The sequence below is a fragment of the Melanerpes formicivorus genome, unplaced genomic scaffold (assembly GCF_026170545.1).
Source record: "Melanerpes formicivorus ecotype bairdi unplaced genomic scaffold, bMelFor1.0.p_v2 SCAF_35, whole genome shotgun sequence".
In the NCBI taxonomy this organism is placed as follows: domain Eukaryota; kingdom Metazoa; phylum Chordata; class Aves; order Piciformes; family Picidae; genus Melanerpes; species Melanerpes formicivorus.
In genome coordinates, this window is record NW_027142387.1 from 5,340,431 (window position 1) to 5,357,580 (window position 17,150).

The following is a 17,150-nucleotide window of genomic DNA, read 5'->3' on the forward strand; positions in this document are numbered from 1 at the left end:
AGCCAGGATGTGAGCACTGAGCTCTTCTGTAGGCAGCGATCAGACCTGATGTGGCCCTTTGCAGCCTGATGTAGTTGGAGGTGTCCCTGCAACTGCAGGGTCGCTGGACAAAGTGACCTTTGAGTCATCCTGACCTTCCAACCCCGTGCATTCTGTGAATCTCAGAGAGCAGGAGTGAGTAGAAGGCTGCAGCCCTGGCTAGGGCAAGGAGCAGAGCTTGCTGCCCAGCTCTGCCAGCCAGGCAGCTCTGCCAGCCAGGCTGCTCTGCCAGCCAGGCTGCTCTCTCCACACCACCACCGGCTCCGTTTCCCAGCAGTGATGAAGAGGAATGTGGGGGAATGAAGGACAACAGGAAAATGACAAAGCACTGCAGCTGTTGTGGAAAGGTAGCACCATAGAATGCCAGGGGTTAGAAGGGAGCTCTGGAGAGCATCTAGTCCAGTCCTACTGCTTAACTTAATACACCTTGTGTGGCCATTGGGAAAGCCCCCTAAGATTATCCAGTCCTACCAGCAACCCAACACCACGGTGGCCATCAAACCATGGCCCAGAGTGCCATGGTCACACATTTCTTGAACACCTCCAGGCATGGTGACTCCACCACCTCCCTGGGCAACCTGTTCCAATACCTGCCAACCTATTCCACCCTTCCTTTGGGGAGGCTGTGAGCCTCCCCCTGCTCACCCTGTTATGGATTTCATATGCTCTTAGATTCAGAGAATGGTTTGGGTTGGAAGGGACCTTCAAGATCATCCAGTCCCAACCCTCTGCCGTGGGCAGGGACACCTCCCACCAGCCCAGCTTGCTCAAGGCCTCATCCAACCTGGCCTTCAAGACCTCCAGGGAGGGGGCATCCACAGCATCCCTGGGCAACCTGTTCCAGTGTCTCCCCACCAAATCTTACCTGCAGTAATACAGAGGCAGACAGAGCACAGGTTCTGCACTCATTTCACAGTCTGGGTTGACATGGCACAGGTTCTGCTCTCATTTCACAGTCTGGGCTGGTATGGCACAGGTTCTGCTCTCATTTCACAGTCTGGGCTGGTATGGCACAGGTTCTGCTCTCATTTCACAGTCTGGGCTGGTATGGCACAGGTTCTGCACTCATTTCACAGTCTGGGCTGGTATGGCACAGGTTCTGCTCTCATTTCACAGTCTGGGCTGGTATGGCACAGGTTCTGCACTCATTTCACAGTCTGGGCTGGTATGGCACAGGTTCTGCTCTCATTTCACAGTCTGGGTTGACATGGCACAGGTTCTGCACTCATTTCACAGTCTGGGTTGGTATGGCACAGGTTCTGCTCTCATTTCACAGTCTGGGTTGACATGGCACAGGTTCTGCACTCATTTCACAGTCTGGGCTGGTATGGCACAGGTTCTGCTCTCATTTCACAGTCTGGGTTGACATGGCACAGGTTCTGCACTCATTTCACAGTCTGGGTTGGTATGGCACAGGTTCTGCACTCATTTCACAGTCTGGGTTGACATGGCACAGGTTCTGCACTCATTTCACAGTCTGGGTTGACATGGCACAGGTTCTGCACTCATTTCACAGTCTGGGTTGATATGGCACAGGTTCTGCACTCATTTCACAGTCTGGGCTGGTATGGCACAGGTTCTGCTCTCATTTCACAGTCTGGGTTGACATGGCACAGGTTCTGCTCTCATTTCACAGTCTGGGTTGGTATGGCACAGGTTCTGCTCTCATTTCACAGTCTGGGTTGGTATGGCACAGGCTCTCCATGCATGTCAAACCCAGGGTTGATTGGTCACACCTTCCCTCTGCTGCTGCCAAGCACTGTGTCACCCCTGGCACACTATTCCTGTCTCCCTTTGGGATGCTATGCCTGAGTCCCTGCCTCTTCTCCAGGCTGTGGGCTCCTCCCTCCAGCCTGCAGGAGCCATAAAAGCAGAGGCTGTGTCACCCAGCCACACACCCCCTGCTCTCCTGCTGCCTTTGCTCCTCCAGCTGCTGATTCCCACAGGTCCTGACTCCTGCTGCTTGACGTGGAGCCCCCTCCTTGGGCTGGGACTGCTGCCACCAGTGGGCTTCCCACCACTCAGGTATTTGTGTCTCAATTCAGGTGGGTGGTGATGGAATAAAGCAGCTGGAAGAGGAAAGAGGGAGGGTTCTCTGTGGCTGCTGTCTGAGTAGGGCCAAAGAGGCTTCTTTAGCATGTGGACATATCTGTGTCACCTTGGGAACCAGTTTGAGGAGGGGTTTGGGTGTCTTGTCTGACTGCCAGGTTCCAAACTGGGGTTTGGATCTTTTTGTGGCAATGGAACTCCTGCTGCTGAAGCCAAAGGAATCAATCCAGAGAAGCTGGTTCCACCATCCTTCAGCTCAGGGAGTTTTGATAGGTGCTTTTTACCTCTCTCATAGGAAATGGCTTGAAATTGGGCCAGGGGAGCTTTAGATTGGAGATCAGGAAGAATTTAATTGCTACAAGAGTGATCAGGGCTTGGCACAGGCTGCCCAGGGAGGTGGTGGAGTCCCCATCCCTGGAGGTGTTCCAGAAATGTGTGGCCATGGCACCTGGGGACACGGTGTAGTGGCCATGGTGGTGCTGGGTTGATGGCTGGACTGGGTGATCTTGGAGAGCTTTTCCAACCCAAACAATTCTGTGATTCTCTAAACCAGCAGTGTAACCAATTCAAGCTTGGTGTTAAGCCTCCTTATTTATCAGTTTATCAACATCTCCAGCCCTGTTCTCCAGACCAGGTGTAACCCTCTAACTAGGATGCAGACAACAAGGGCAGAAGAGCAGCAGCAGCCAAGGTCACCTTTCTGTAGTACAAGTCCTTGGCACGTCCAATCTCACTGATCAGCTTTTGATCCACTGTGAAGACCAGCTCTGGGAAGGGCTGGTTGGACTGGATGGCCTTGGAGGGCTTTTCCAACCCAATCAGTTCTGTGATTCTCAACAAATGCTGTCAGACCTCCCAGCTGAAGCCTGTGTGAAAACCAGGACATTGGCACAGCAACTTTGGGGCAGGTTTTGCTCTGCCTTGCCCATGTGGTGTGGTTTGAGGCTGGGCAGGAGCTGCTGCCTGCTCTGCTCTGGCTGCTCTCAGCCTCTTTGTGTAGCAGAGGACAGTGTGGGCACAGGAGGCAGGTCCTGTCTGCACTAAGCTGTGTTCCAAGCAACACCCACTGTCAGCTGCAGCATTTTGGCAATGGAATTTTGCTGCTTGCTAGCCCCTAATTACTGCTTTCAGAGGGCTTTTTAAACCAAGCACACATGAGTTATTCTAATGCTTGCAGAAAGCCTTTCCTTGTTAAGGTCTGTCAGACTGTTGCTTCTCATTGGCCTTTATCAGCTCTTTGTGTTGTATGGGATGGTCTCAGGGGCTTCTGACAGAGCACAGCCTGAAACACTCAGTGCTTGTGTCCACAGACCTCATCAGCAAGGATAGAGGACAAAAAAATCCCAGTGACAGAATCACAGAATGGGTTGTGTTGGAAGGGACCTCCAAAGGTCATCCAGTCCAACCCCAAGGATGAGAGGGAGTGGATTGAAGCTTGAGGAGGGCAGATTTAGACTGGAGATGAGGAAGAAATTCTTGACAGTGAGGGTGGGGAGACACTGGAACAGGTTGCCCAGGGAGGTTGGGGATGTTCCCTCCCTGCAGGTGTTCAAGGCTGGGCTGGATGAGGCCTTGAGCAAGCTGGGCTGGTGGGAGATGTCCCTGCCCATGGCAGGGGGTTGGGACTGGATGATCTTCCAACCAAACCATTCTGTGAATCTATGAAAGTCAGGGAAGAGAAATCCAAGTGGCTGGGAGCTGCTTTCCTCTCAGACTCAAAGCCAGGGGCTGACACTGGAGAGGGGCAGCTGGCCCCTTCCATGCCATTCTCCCTCCTCAGCCAGAAGGAAGGAGCAGTCCTAAATCTTGCTGGGAATTCTGTCAGACAGGAAACCAGAGTGCTAAAGCTGCTGTGGGACAGCTGAAGGTGGCTCTGACTGTTACAGCAGCTCAAAAAAAAAGAGGCTAAAGCAATCAGAAAGAGTGCAGAGCTGGGCAGGGGGGAAGAGGCTCTGCCATAGGAGGGCTACCTGGGCAAGCCAGGCCTTGTCCTGCAGCAAAGGAACTGTCAGGGAGCATGACAGCAGAGCTCAGAACTGCTCCTGGGCAGATGCTGGGGTGCAGCCTTCACTGCCTTACCGTGCTACCCTGTGGCCAACAGGGGAAGCTGCAGGAGCTGGGTTCCAGACAAAAAGGAGCTGATTCTCCATGCAGCAGAGAGCAGAGCTGTGCAGCTCCCTGCGGAGGCTGGCAGTGGTGCCAGCTGCTCACAGGCACTGAAGAGAAATACACGAAAGAGAACTTCACAGGGATTTCCTATAGATAAAAAACTGCATCCAGACATCCATTTGACCCCTGTTAGAGCTGCTCCTTACATCTTCTAGGCCTTTAGATGAACCTTGTATGTTTGTGCCTGCTCTGCAAGCCTGTGGTTTTGAATGGCCATCCTGAAACCCATCTCCAGTTCTGCTGCTGCTTCTGTTCTTTGCTGTGACTTTGGTGTCCAGGGAGGTGGTGGAGTACCATCCCTGGAGGTGTTCTAGAAAGGTGTGGCCATGACACTTGAGGCCATGGTTCAGTGGCCATGGTGGTGGTGGGTTGAAGGTTGGACTGGATGACCTAAAATCATCTTCTGAGCACCCAACCAAGCCCCATCTTCTGAGAGGACACAAATCCACCTGGCTGGCCACCAAAACTCAGCTGTGATCAGTCACCATAGAACTATTCTATGGCTCTATGACTCAAACCAAGGGTGTTGCCCAGACTATTCCAGCACCATGTCTAGAAGCATACTTGGTTTGCACTGTTGCATGAAGGCTGCCTCCTGTCTAACGTTGTCATGTCACAAGCACTGCTGGTGACAGAAAATCCTGCAGCCCCTCATTTCAGATGAGCCTGGATTCACTCTGATTCTGCTCTTGTTCTTGAACCATGTTTTCTTGGCTCTCTCTAGGAATGGAGCAGCTGGTTGCTTGTCCCTACAAAAGGCCAAATGCCCTCTGTAGGCTGATTTGCTTTCCGTGGGCTGGAGGTGGAACTTCTGCCCTTGCTCAATGGGGCAGACTCTTCAACAGCTCGACTGAAGGTTAGTCACCTGCCTAGTCAAAGGAGAAGGGGAGCAAGGCTGAAACCCCTGGTGGGCACCGGCTCTGAGCGGAACAGAATGCTGGAGAGCACTGCAAGTGTAAGCCAGAAGGGAATTCCTATGGATTTCTAGCAGTGCTGATATTTAGCTTGGTGCCCAGGGACTGCTGCCAGGCTCCAGCAGCACTCCAAGTGTTGGAGGAGGAACCAAGGCTGCTTCACGTGGAGACCTCCCACAAAGAGAACCCAAGGCTGTGGCCATTTCTGGAGAGCGCTGCCACTGCGGTTACAGCAGGCTGCAGCCACCTGTGTGCTGCTGACAGGCACATTTTACTTCCAATTTTAAGCAAAAAAAAGGCTTTGCCCCACTGGAACCACCTCTGACAAAGTCACTAAGGAGATAGGCTAGGAGTAACTGCAGGCATGGATGAATCCAGCCAGGGTGCAAAACTCTACCAGGCTGCCCTTGAAAGGTTGCATTTTGCACAGCCCTCACGCTTCCTGCTGTTGGGAGTAATTCATCTCTGCTTATCAATACCAGGAAAGTTACTTTGCAGCCTCAGCTGAGATCAAGACCTTGTGGATTTCTGACCCAAGGCACTCACCAATCAGCTCAAGCATTGGAAGGGGCAACATCTGTGAGTAAAGGGAGGTATGGGCACCTAATCCCTCCCATCATCCAAAGCCAGCAATAGCAAAGAGCCTGCAGCAGCTGTGAGGATGGAGTTCAATAATCTGAATGTCCTGCAGAAGAGATGAACAAAACCTAACTACAATGAGGTTACTGCTGGCAATAAGTGCAGTTGTTGTCCCTCTCCTCCTCTGCAGTGTACTCTCTGAGGTTTCCTGGCAGAGAAAGTCGTCTGAAGGAGCCCTTTGCGAAGGACATGACGAGCTTGGTCACTGAAATCACAACTGCTCTGCTCAAAGACCTGCAAGAAAAACCATTTGCATTTTTTGGTCACAGGTAAAAAGGGTCACATCTGCAGGCAGCCTGCTGAAGGAGCTCTACCTTTGAGCTCTAGGGATGGGTACTTAATGCTTTGGTTTGCAAGAACTAGGAAAATAGCCCTCTGCAAATGTGGTTGGTTGAGCTCAGAGGCTCTGCTCAGTTCTTTACTGCTTCAGGCACAGTGTCTTCTGAAGATGGCAGTGCTGGGATTGATTTGGAGCTTTACAATGACAAATTCTTCCTCTATTTAATGTTTGTGGCAGTGGTGAACCATTCATAAAGTATAGGTCTGGGAGCTCACCTAGGCCCAAGGAGTCAGAATAATTGTTCTTACTGCAAGGTAAGGAGAGAGGATCATTAGGAGAGGTTTAGAAAGGTCTGATCTGTAAAACTGGGCAGGATAGAATTGCACCTCATGGCAGGCAGCTAAGAGATGTCCTAGGGGAACAGGCTGAGGGAGCTGGGGTTGTCCAGCCTGGAGAAGAGAAGGCTCCAGGCAGAACTAACAGCAGCCTGCCAGTACCTGAAAGGGGCTGCAAGAAGGCTGCAGAGGGACTGTTTGCAAAGGCCTGCAGGGACAGGATGAGGGGCAGTGGTTTGAAATGAGAGCAGAGCAGATTGAGATGGGATGTGAGGAACAAGTTCTGCACCATGAGGGTGCTGGAACACTGCCACAGGTTACCCAGGGAGGTAGTTGAGGCCCCATGCCTGGAGGTATTGAAGGTGAAGCTGGAGAAGGCTCTGAGCAAGCTGCTCTAGTGGAGGATGTCCCTGCTGAGTGCAGGGGGGTTGGACTGGACGACCTTTGGAGGTCCCTTCCATCCCAAACCATTCTAGGATTCTATGAGAAGGTTGGAGAGACACTGGAACACATTGCCCAGGGAGGTTGTGGACGCCCCCTCCCTGGAGGTGTTGAAGGCCAGGCTGGATGAGGCCTTGAGCAAGCTGTGCTGGTGGGAGGTGTCCCTGCCCATGGCAGGGGCTTGGAACTGCATGATCTTGAAGATCCAACCCAACCCATTCTAGGATCCTATGAAGCACAGAAGGTACTCCATCTACAAATGCCTTTCTGGCTCAGTGTTTAGCCCTTAGTACAGGCAGCCATCAGCTCTGAAGCTCTAGTTACATTCCCAGTTTTCACACACGGGTTTTGCTTACTTTGCTTTCATTTCTCTTTCCTCTCCAGCTTTGGATCTTACATTAGCTTTGCAGTTGCACTCCAGCTGAAAGAGAAGTATGGACTGGAGCCATTCCACCTGTTTGTGTCAGGGGCACACACCCCAAATGTAAGTTGCAGCTCTGTTAATAGTGCAGAACCAAGCAGTGCATTAATTAGCTAGAGCAAGAGCATGGTGCAGGAAGGGGTGAAGGGTGGCTTGAACACAAAGCAAGCATTGCTTTGGAAGAGATGCAGAAACACCTGGTTAGCTTCCAGGGAATTAATGCTGAGGAGGGTGGAGAATCTCAGCTTGCCTTGGTTGGGGGGAAGAGTGTCCAGTCTCCCTCAGCTCCTGCTGCCCTTTGGAGCACTGCATTATTGGCTGTGGCCTTTGGCTTGATACTATAGAGCAAGAACAAGCTGCAGAGTCCCACTGCCTGCTCTGTGCCCTGGGGGATAACCATCCTGAGCTCACCCTCAGCACCCTGCAGTACATCTGCTCCATTTCCTGCCCTCTTCATTCTTTGTTAGATTCCTGATCTGCCCTCACTTCATAAAATCCTAGAATGGGTTGGGTTGGAAGGGACACTCAAGATCACCCAGTTCCAACCCCCTGCCATGGGCAGGGACACCTCCCACCAGCACAGCTTGCTCAAGGCCTCCTCCAGCCTGGCTTTGAACACTTGCATGGAGGGGACATCCACAACCTCCCTGGGCAACCTGTTCCAGTGTCTCCCCACCTCACTGTCAAAAATTTCTTCCTAATCTCCAGCTCCCCTCTTCCAGCTCAAAGCTATCACTCTTCATCCTGTCACTCCCAGCCCTTGTCAAAAGTCCCTCCCCAGCTCTCCTGTAGCCTCTTCAGGTACTGAAGGCTGCTATAAATCTGCTTGGAGCCTTCTCTTCTCCAGGCTGAACAACCCCAACCCTCTCAGCCTGAGCTTCTGGTGGTCCTGCTAGTCTTAGGACAACAGCAGTGAGGTGGCTTTCCCCCAGTCCTCACACTTTCTGTTTTACTCCTTATGAGGCTTCTTAGCAAACCTGAGTGTGAGCTAGCACTTCTTACTCCTGCAAGTGTCCTCCCTCAGCTGTTCCTTCCAGCCCTCCAGCAGACAGTGGCCACTGCCAGGCTTTGCTTTCTCTTCAATATTTTCTTTCAGTAGTGAGGGACAAACTTGGAGCACAAGTCAATGAATGGCCCTTTGTCTGGGGAAGGGTCAGACCCTGAGGGTACCTGGATGGCTCATAAGCTGGGTTTTCAGCCCACACAGTGTGCTAACCATTCCCAAGAAGCATTCCCTGTAGATGTAGCTTGGTTTGCAGCCAGAGAGTCATTGCACATTTTTTCAGTCCACACTTATCACTGAAAATGCTCTGCTGTGTCTGTCCTGTACCACACCTGATCTCTTTTGTCTGGTGCTGACAGTCTGAGGCCCTCCTTCCCATCAAAAGCATCCCCATACATGATGCAGCAGATGAAGACATTATTAAATATATAACAATTCAAGGAGGAACTCCCTCTGAGTTTCTGCAAAGTGAGGAGATTAAGAAACACCTGATCCAGACATTCAGAGAGGACCTCAGAGTTCTTCAGACCTTCTCGTAAGTTGACAGCTTTCTCTTCCACCTCTCTCTCTCTGTTTCACAGTTTCACTCCTGTCTGATCAGCTCAGCTTTCCTTTCTGCTCTCTCTGTCCTCTGCTCTCCCCTCTGCTCTACAAAGCCCATGGAGCAGCTTTCTCTCTGCTCTGCTTTTCCATATACAGCCAAGTATTTAAGCCTTGAGAGAAACAGTGCTTACTGTAGCACCCACTGACTGCAGCAGCAGAACCACTTGCAGTAGTCACTGCAAGGAGCATTTTCTCAGCTTTGATTGTTTCTGAGGCCAGGTGATGATCACAGAACCCCAGAATTCATGAAGTTGAAAGGGACCTCAGAGCTCACCTGCTCCAACCTCCCAGCCATGGGCAGGGACACCTCTCAACTAGACTCAGTTGCTCAAGGCCTCATCCAGCCTGGCCTTCAACACTCCCAGGGAGGAGGCAGCCACAGCCTCCCTGGGCAGCCTATTCCAGAGTCTCACCAGCCTCCTACTGAAGAACTTCTTCCTCAGCTCCAGTCTAACCCTGCTCTGCCTCAGCTTCAAACCATTCCCCCTTGTCCTGTCTCAGCAAAGGTCTCTCTGCAGCCTTCCTGTAGGATCCCTTCAGGTCCTGGCATGCAGCTCTAAGGTCTCCCTGAAGCCTTCTCTTTTCCAGGCTGAACAACCCCAGCTCCCTGAGCCTGTCCTCACAGCAGAGGTGCTCCAGCCCTTGGATCAGCTTTATGGTCTCCTCTGGACTCACTCCACCAGCTCTGTGTCATTCTTCTGCTGGGGACACCAGAGCTGGAGCAGTATTGGAGGTGGAGTCTCAGCAGAGCAGAGGGGCAGAATCCCCTCTCTTGCCCTGCTAGTCAAGGATACTTCAGGCTCACTGCATTCAGCCTCCTGATTCAAGGCCCCCCAACCTAAGGAGGGCTGGCAGAGTCCCTGTGTCCAAGCTTCCAGAGAGTAACCATCTGCTTCTATCCCAGCTGCTGGCCCCACACAGCAGCCCAGGTGGCTGAGGGGTGAAGGCCACAGGACACTTTTGGCCAGAGCAGCCTGAGGCTGGTAAGACCCAGAAACATGAGAACATGAGGAGAAGCAGCCAACATGGTCCCTCACTGTAGGTGAGGGCCTTTAGCATAGAACAGCATAGAATAGGATTAACCAGGTTGGAAAAGACCTTGGAGATCAAGTCCAACCTATCAGCCAATGCCATCCAATCAACTAAACCATGGCACCAAGTGCCTCATCCAGGCTCTTCCTAAACACCTCCAGTGATGGTGACTCCACCACCTCCCTGGGCAAGGTTGAAGTGCTTTTTCTCCTAACTATTGGGCAGTTGTCTTTAAAGCTGTAGATCTATTTGCATTAGGGTAAGGAGCTCAGGATCTTACAGTAACTCCTTCTGATCTGAAGACTCAAATTCCTGTTAGGTTTGGGAGGAGAAAGTAAAAGGTATTCTGGATGTGGAACAAACCCCCAGATCTCAGTATCTGATGAAAAATGTCATTGCTGCTTCTGTTCACAGCTTTGAGAAGGCAGAGAGGAACATTCCCCTCTCCTGTGACATCACCTGCTTCAATGGCTCTGAGGACAAGCCCTATGATTTAAAAGGTACTGTGCTTGCTTCATTTCCCTATTGTGTTGGATGAGTTAATGGAGAGGCCACTGCAGTCTTTTATCTCCTGAAACCAAGCACAGCAGCACAGGAGTCTCCATGCCTCAACCAAACCAGCTGATGTGGGACTGGCAATCGTTATTAAAGAACAACTTGGAAATAGTTGATGTAAAATGACCCCACAGCTGCCATTTCATCTCTTCCAGCCTGGCCTGAGCTGACAAGTGGAGACACTTCCTCATACAAGCTTCCTGGAGGTCACTTTTATCTGCTGGAACCCTCCAATGAGATCTTCCTGGCAAGACACATCACAAGATGCATAGAGAATGCTGGGCTCTGAGCATTGCCTTCTCTTTTAGAGGCAGGAGGTGGAAGACAGTCCACAGCTCTCCACAAGAAGCCTGTAAACTGCATGTAGTCATAGAACCATAGGATGCTTTGGGTTGGAAGGGATCTTTAAAGATCCTCATCTCAAGACCAAACCCCTGCATTCAGCAGGGTCATCCCCAACCAGAGCAGGTTGCTCAGAGCCCCAAACAGCCTGACCTGGAATGATTCCAGGGATGGGGCATCTCCCATCTTTCTGGGAAACCCGGGCCAGGGTCTCACCACTCTCACTGTAAAAACTGTCTCCCTTCTCTCCAGTCTAACTGTCCCCTCTTCTAGTTCAAACTATCACCCTTTGTCCTGTCACAGCAGGCCCTGCTCAGAAGCCTGTCCCCAGCTTTCTGAGTGAATCCTTTCAGTGCTGAAAGGCCACCAGCAGGTCTCCCTGCAGCCTTCACTCTGCCTGCGAGTTGTTCTGCTCCTCCTCTGTAACCCTTCAAAAGGGGAAGGTTTCCTCCTCTTCTGTAAATTAAACATTGGTGGCTTTGGGGCTGAAGAACAAAACTGAGGTGATTCTTCCCCCCCACACACTTCTCCTCTTGCACAAACCCTTCACCATCCTTCACCTCCCTTCACCTCCTCTGCAACAACTCACAGCCACATTCTTTTACTTAGGGAGCTTCTCTGTTGGCTAAGCAGAGCTGAATTCCAACCCCCTAAAAAAAAAGCCACAGTCCTTCCAGAAAGCTTCACTAGGTTCAGGTTTATTCAGGGCAGGACACAATCTAAGGATGGGCATGTGTGTGAATGCCCCTTCCAGACAGCATTTGCTGCCAGGCTGCACAGTGAGGAGTTAGTGCTGGCCTTGTCTCCACAGTTAGCTCATTAGCTGCTCAGGAGTTAGGTATTAGTGGGAATTCTGCTCAGGATTCTAGATCCCATATTTTTCTACCATGGCTTTTGCTTTAGAGATGTAGGCACTCATGGCATCCTCCTGGGACAGACCTGCAAAGGAAAGCAGGAGTCATTACCTTGGGTTGGCACCCTACAACCACCACTACCTGCTGCAAAGGGACTTGCTGTGCCACCTTTCTTCTGGTTCCAGGCCTCCCACTTGGCTTTGCCTTTCACATCCAGCATGCCTGGACACTCTGCCAAAGGAAATGCAAACCTCTGAGTATCATGCAGGTGGACACCACACTTGTTTGATGTCATCAAGCGATGGGAGGAGATGTGAGGTGTCTACAGGAAGGGGGATACCAATATTAATGTCTCCAGTACCAATATTAATGTCTCCAACAGTGGCCTGTTTGTAGAGCCCATACAGTTCCTTCAGCTCTTCATCACTTGGTCTTGTTTTCAGTTTTTTTACATCTTCTGCAGCACTCTCAAAGTCAGCCTGAAGAAGGAAAAGCAGGGGTTAGGCTTCCTTGCAGGGCTGTGCTTGAACCATCAAGTCTGGCAAGCACAGCAGTATCACTGCAGACTCCCAGTTACTGCCCTGGGCTTAGTGGTCAGCTGAGGCATTGCCCACTGAAAGAAGTTTAAGCCCCACCTCGGGATTAGGGAGGGGGCCAGGCCTGCTTGGCAGCCCTGCTCAAAGAAGCCAGGTTTTACATCTCCCCACTTGGAAGCACCACAGACTGCCCAGTGCCAGGCTGTCTGCAGACACATCCATGTGAGCAGCCCCTGCAGTGCCCATGCTGTACACACCTTCACTGTCACCCTGGGGGTGCTCACTCAGCTCTGCACCCCAGCAGCAGCCTCTGGATCCTTCTGGCCCTGACTGTGCAGCGCTGAGTGGAGCAGCAGAGCTGGGGAGCCCTCTGAGGAGCACTGCCCACCTGCCCCTTCAGTCCCACTTCTCTTCTGGCACTGCAGTTGGTGGCAAATAGCTGGGACAGATGTGCAGTCAAGCAGTGCCACTGCCAGGACCACCTCCAACACCCAGATCCCAAATACAGCAAGGTGTAAATTTACTCCCTGCATGCAGCCCATGGTTACAGCAGCCCAAGGCCACAGCCATTGTTCTCTACACCACACCTTAGGAGAGGCTTCAGCTCAGGCTCTGGAGCCCTGGTTTGGGTCGGAAGGGACCTTCAGGACCAGGGGGTTGGAAGAAGATCATCTTTAAGGTCCCTTCCAACCCAAACCAGCCTAGGATTCTATGATTGTGATGAGCCAGGTTCCAAGTCTCATTTGTCCACTACAAACTCTCAAACCTGATCCTTGCAGAACTTGGCAGAGCCACCAGATCCAATCCTAAACCCAATGCCTTCTAAATTACAGTCTTAAATATCAACTTTATGGGCCACAAAGTGTAACCATGCCTGTGCAGTTTGTTCCTAAGGAAACTCAATAAAACAGCACAAAGCTGTAAGTCAAACCTTTTGTGCTCTGATTTCTTTCAAGAACAACCAAAACCTGTGGACCTCCTCTTAATTTTGGAAGCAACCAAATATTAAGGAATTCTGTGAGATGAACAAAAACAAAAAAGGATTTTTTTCCCCCTAGAATTAAAAGCCCAAACCAGCCAGAATATTTTATATGCATCAATTTAGATAAATCCAAGTCATGGCCTCTAGACACGTGTAGAAGCTCACTCGGCAGTGCTGAAATGCTCTCTCCATCAGCTCTTCTCAGCAGGGTTTATTTTGTTTCCATGGACTCTCAAAGTGCAAGGTCCTGCAGCTGGAGCAGGCCAACCCCAGCAACAAATCCAGGCTGGGTACAGAAGGGGTTGAGAGCAGCTCTGCAGGAAGAGACTTGGGGTTATTGGTTGCTGAGCAGCTCCCCATGAGCCAGCAGTGCCCTCATGCAGCCCAGAAGGCAGCTGTGTGCTGGGCTGCATCCAGAGGAGTGTGGCCAGCAGGGCAAGGGAGGGGATTCTACCCCTTGACTCTCCTCTGCTGAGACGCCACCTCCAGTCCTGCCTCCACTTCTGGTGTCCCCAGAAGGAGGACACAGAGCTTTTGGAGTGAGTCCAGAGGAGGCCACAAAGATGGTCCAAGGGCTGGAGCACCTCTGCTGTGAGGCCAGGCTGAGTGAGCTGGGGTTGTTCAGCCTGGAGAAGAGAAGGCTCCAGAGAGACCTTAGAGTTGCCTGCCAGTACCTGAAGGGATCCTACAGGAAGGCTGCAGAGGGACTTTTCCTGAGGGTGTCTAGAGACAGGGCAAGGGGGAATGGTTTGAAGCTGAGGCAGAGCAGGGTTAGACTGGAGCTGAGGAAGAAGTTCTTCAGTAGGAGGGTGGTGAGACTCTGGCACAGGCTGCCCAGGGATGCTGTGGCTGCTTCCTCCCTGGGGGTGTTGAAGGCCAGGCTGGATGAGGCCTTGAGCAGCTGAATCTAGTTGAGAGGTGTCCCTGCCAATGGTGGGGAGGTTTTAGCAGGTGAGCTCTAAGGTCCCTTCCAACCTGAGCCATTCTGGGACTCTCTTGTTTAATTACAAGAAAATAATCAGCATTTTAACAGGAATTAAACTGATTGTGAAAACTGTTTTAAGTAACTGGATTTAGTGAGCTTGGATCAGGGCTAAAAGAAATAGATTATATGGGCCACAAAAGCTGCTTGGCTTCTCTGCTGTGGCTAAAGAAAGCGAAAATATTTTCTTTTACCAAGCTTAATGTCAGAGGAGTGATTATTTGTGTTCCTGAAAGGTGAGAAAACTGCAGCAGAAGCTTTCCCAGCCCAGATGAAAGAGTAAATTGGCCGACATTTTATAACACCTCCTGTCCCAGTTCAGAGTTAATGTTTCAGGGGCTTGTTTAGCCCTGTTTTAACTCAGACTAGAAGCTTCACTATGAGATGCAGTGAAAATTATTTTAAAAACCAATAGATAATTGGTCTACATGGTAGAAAGTGCTTGATCTGGAGGGCAGAGTAGCACTCAAGTGCTGCAGCTGCTGTGTGAGCAGGGCACTGAGGTCAAAGGCAGCTTTTTTGGCTGTCAGTGCCACCTTCCTGCTCTCTACTTGCAGGCTCCAGCACTCCACAGCTATGGATGGCAGCTGGCAGCCAGAGAGGAGAGGAGAGGAGAAGAAAGCTGCCTGGTGTCTGGTGCAGAAGTGTGCAGGATGCTGCAATATGCCAGCACTGATTCTTGTGTGTCACAGCATACAGCAATGAGCAGCACATCCCCAGCACCCTGCTGATCATAAAAATCACAGACTGGTAGGGGTTGGAAGGGACCTCCAGAAATCATTCAGTCCAACACCTCTGCCAGAGCAGAATCACCCAGGGCAGGTCACACAGGAACACATCCAGATGGGGCTTGAAAGTCCCCAGAGAAGGAGACTCCACAGCGTTTCCGGGCAGCCTCCTCCACAGCTCCAGCACCTTTACACCAACGAAGCTTCTCCTCATGTTGAGGTGGAACCTCCTGGGTTCCAATTTGTCTTCATTGCTCCTTGTCCTATAACAGGACACCACTGAAAAGAGCCTCATCCTTTCTTCCCCCCCCACTTCAGATATTGATCAGCATTGATCAGTTACCCTCTCAGACTGCTCTTCTCCAGGCTGAACAGTCCCAGGGCTCTCAGCCTTTCCTGACCAGCCAGATGTTCCAGTCCCTTCAGCATCCTCATAGTCCAGTCTGATGGTGACTGCTGGCTCAATCATCAGGTAATATATCTATTTCTAGAGCCAAGTGCCAGCAGAGCAAGACAATCTCTCATTTCAGTGCTCACTGCTTAAACAAGGGTGGTGTTATGCTGGGATTTGGCAGCTCTGCCCCACTGCAGAATGAGGGTCCCCCCTCGTATGTTCAGGACAACACAATGCACCCTCTGTGCCACTGCTCAGAAGAGAGCTGCTGGCACTGCACTGCCTGCATCTAGGTCAGCACATTGTGCTTCTCCCTGCCCGTGGGGTAGCGAGCCTCGGATAAAGGGCTGGCAGAGCTGGGAGTGAAAGGGATAACTGAGAGACGCATGAGAAACAGCCTAATCCAGCAGGGCACGGGCAAGACAAGGGCAGCATTCATTGCTCTCTGCCACGGTAGCAGGCTGCAAGCCAGCACTGAAGATTGTGCCCCTAAGAACTATTTAGATGTGGAGTCGGAGAGAAGGCAGGAGCTGTCCTACCAAAACAAAACCCCATCAAGTCGTGCCGCAGCCTAAAAAACTCCACACAGCTCCCACAGGAATTATTCACACACACTGTGGCTTCAGTGTCATAAGCTTCCTCCTCCTCCTTCTCCAGCCGGATGTAACTTAAAATCATAGCCGTGTGCCTGCCTCTCCGTGCATCACCCGGGCCTGGCAGACCCGATGGACTCAGCAAGAGAAACATTCGGGCGCGCTCTGCACAGGCAAGGCTCCAGCAAACGACCTGAGCTCTCAGTAGTTCAGAGCAAGTACTGTGTCTCTCACCCGCACCCGAAGCGAGCAATGAGTCAGTTTACTTCCAAAGGCTGCAGCAAACCTCCCTGCCAGAAGGAAACCTTCGCTTTGCAGCAGTAACTTTGCTGCCTGCCACACTGCACCACGGCCGGGCAGCGCAGCTCTCCTCCTTTTCTCCCCCTTTTCTGCTTTTCTCCTTTCTCCCCTCCCTCTCATCTCCCAGCAGCAGAATTCCTTACCTGGAGAGTCATGACGCTGGAAGGATGCCCAGGGATCGGCCTCACTCCTCCTGCAGCGGAGCCGCGGCTCTTCTACCTCGGCTGCGGGGTGGGAGCGGGGGCCGAGCGCCGCAGAGGGCGTGGGGCTGGGGGGGTGACCTCAGCTCCGGGACGCGGGGACAGCTGGGCAGCTGCCAGTGCTGGGCACCGGCGGGTGGTGGCACTGAGCACACGCTGGTCCCGTCACCAAGCCTGAGCTCATTTCCACATCCCAGAGGATGGGGCCACCAGCCTGAGAGCCGAGACACGGCAGCACTGAGAAGCTGTTTGCTTGGGAATGTCCTGAGCGGGTCGGACCACAGCCAGCCCAGCTCTGGCTGCTGTGCCCTCTGCCACTGCCCGCGCCCTTGCATCCTCCAGGTGCAGCTGGAAAACGGGGGGGGGGGGGGGGGGGGGGGGGGGTGTCACCCCGGGTACCACGGCAGCAGTGCCACACGTACAGATCCCATCCTGGGAGACCAGCACCAGAACAGGAGGACACAGTCTCAAGCTGTGCCAGGGGAGGTTTAGGTTGGATGTGAGGAAGAAGTTCTTCACAGAAAGAGTGATTGGCCATTGGAATGTGCTGCCCAGGGAGGTGGTGGAGTCACCATCATTGGAGGTGTTTAGGAAGAGACTGGATGAGGCACTTGGTGCCATGGTTTAGTTGATTAGATGGTGTTGGGCTGGACTCGGTGATCTCAAAGGTCTTTTCCAACCTGGTTAATTCTATTCTGTGAAAACACCCAGGCAGTGCTGGCTTTTCCTTTGCTTTACTAAAGGGAGACCAAAAAAACC

The 17,150-nt window shown here is 52.0% G+C and overlaps 2 protein-coding genes across 3 annotated transcripts; one reads left to right on the plus strand and one right to left on the minus strand.

The window, feature by feature from the left end:
* The first annotated feature begins 1,980 nt into the window (after positions 1–1,980).
* OLAH (oleoyl-ACP hydrolase) lies at positions 1,981–13,142 on the plus strand. Its single transcript, XM_068156962.1, has 7 exons — positions 1,981–2,064; positions 4,982–5,113; positions 5,941–6,079; positions 7,251–7,350; positions 8,650–8,825; positions 10,340–10,425; positions 10,636–13,142. The coding sequence occupies exons 2-7, from the start codon at positions 4,984–4,986 to the stop codon at positions 10,767–10,769; spliced, it is 765 nt and encodes a 254-aa protein (XP_068013063.1). The 5' UTR covers positions 1,981–2,064; positions 4,982–4,983; the 3' UTR covers positions 10,770–13,142.
* ACBD7 (acyl-CoA binding domain containing 7) lies at positions 11,500–16,595 on the minus strand. 2 transcript variants are annotated; one of them, XM_068156964.1, is made up of 4 exons: positions 16,335–16,595; positions 12,017–12,155; positions 11,845–11,907; positions 11,500–11,761 (listed from the first exon to the last, which is right to left on the minus strand). In XM_068156964.1, the coding sequence occupies exons 1-4, from the start codon at positions 16,344–16,346 to the stop codon at positions 11,688–11,690; spliced, it is 288 nt and encodes a 95-aa protein (XP_068013065.1). In that variant the 5' UTR covers positions 16,347–16,595; the 3' UTR covers positions 11,500–11,687. The 2 variants fall into 2 exon arrangements, with proteins under 2 accessions (XP_068013065.1, XP_068013066.1); XM_068156965.1 differs by having other exon boundaries at positions 12,038–12,155; positions 16,335–16,581.
* Positions 16,596–17,150: the final 555 nt, after the last annotated feature.

Excerpts from the sequence above, each read along its gene's own strand:
- OLAH (XM_068156962.1), top strand. The coding sequence starts at position 4,984 with ATGGAGCAGCTGGTTGCTTGTCCCTACAAAAGGCCAAATGCCCTCTGT. Across the intron at positions 8,826-10,339 it reads AGAGTTCTTCAGACCTTCTC|CTTTGAGAAGGCAGAGAGGA; the intron begins GTAAGTTGACAG and ends TTCTGTTCACAG. Across the intron at positions 10,426-10,635 it reads CAAGCCCTATGATTTAAAAG|CCTGGCCTGAGCTGACAAGT; the intron begins GTACTGTGCTTG and ends CATCTCTTCCAG.
- ACBD7 (XM_068156964.1), bottom strand. Across the intron at positions 11,908-12,016 it reads TACTGGAGACATTAATATTG|AGTGTCCAGGCATGCTGGAT; the intron begins GTATCCCCCTTC and ends TTCCTTTGGCAG. Across the intron at positions 11,762-11,844 it reads GGCCTGGAACCAGAAGAAAG|GTCTGTCCCAGGAGGATGCC; the intron begins GTGGCACAGCAA and ends TTTCCTTTGCAG.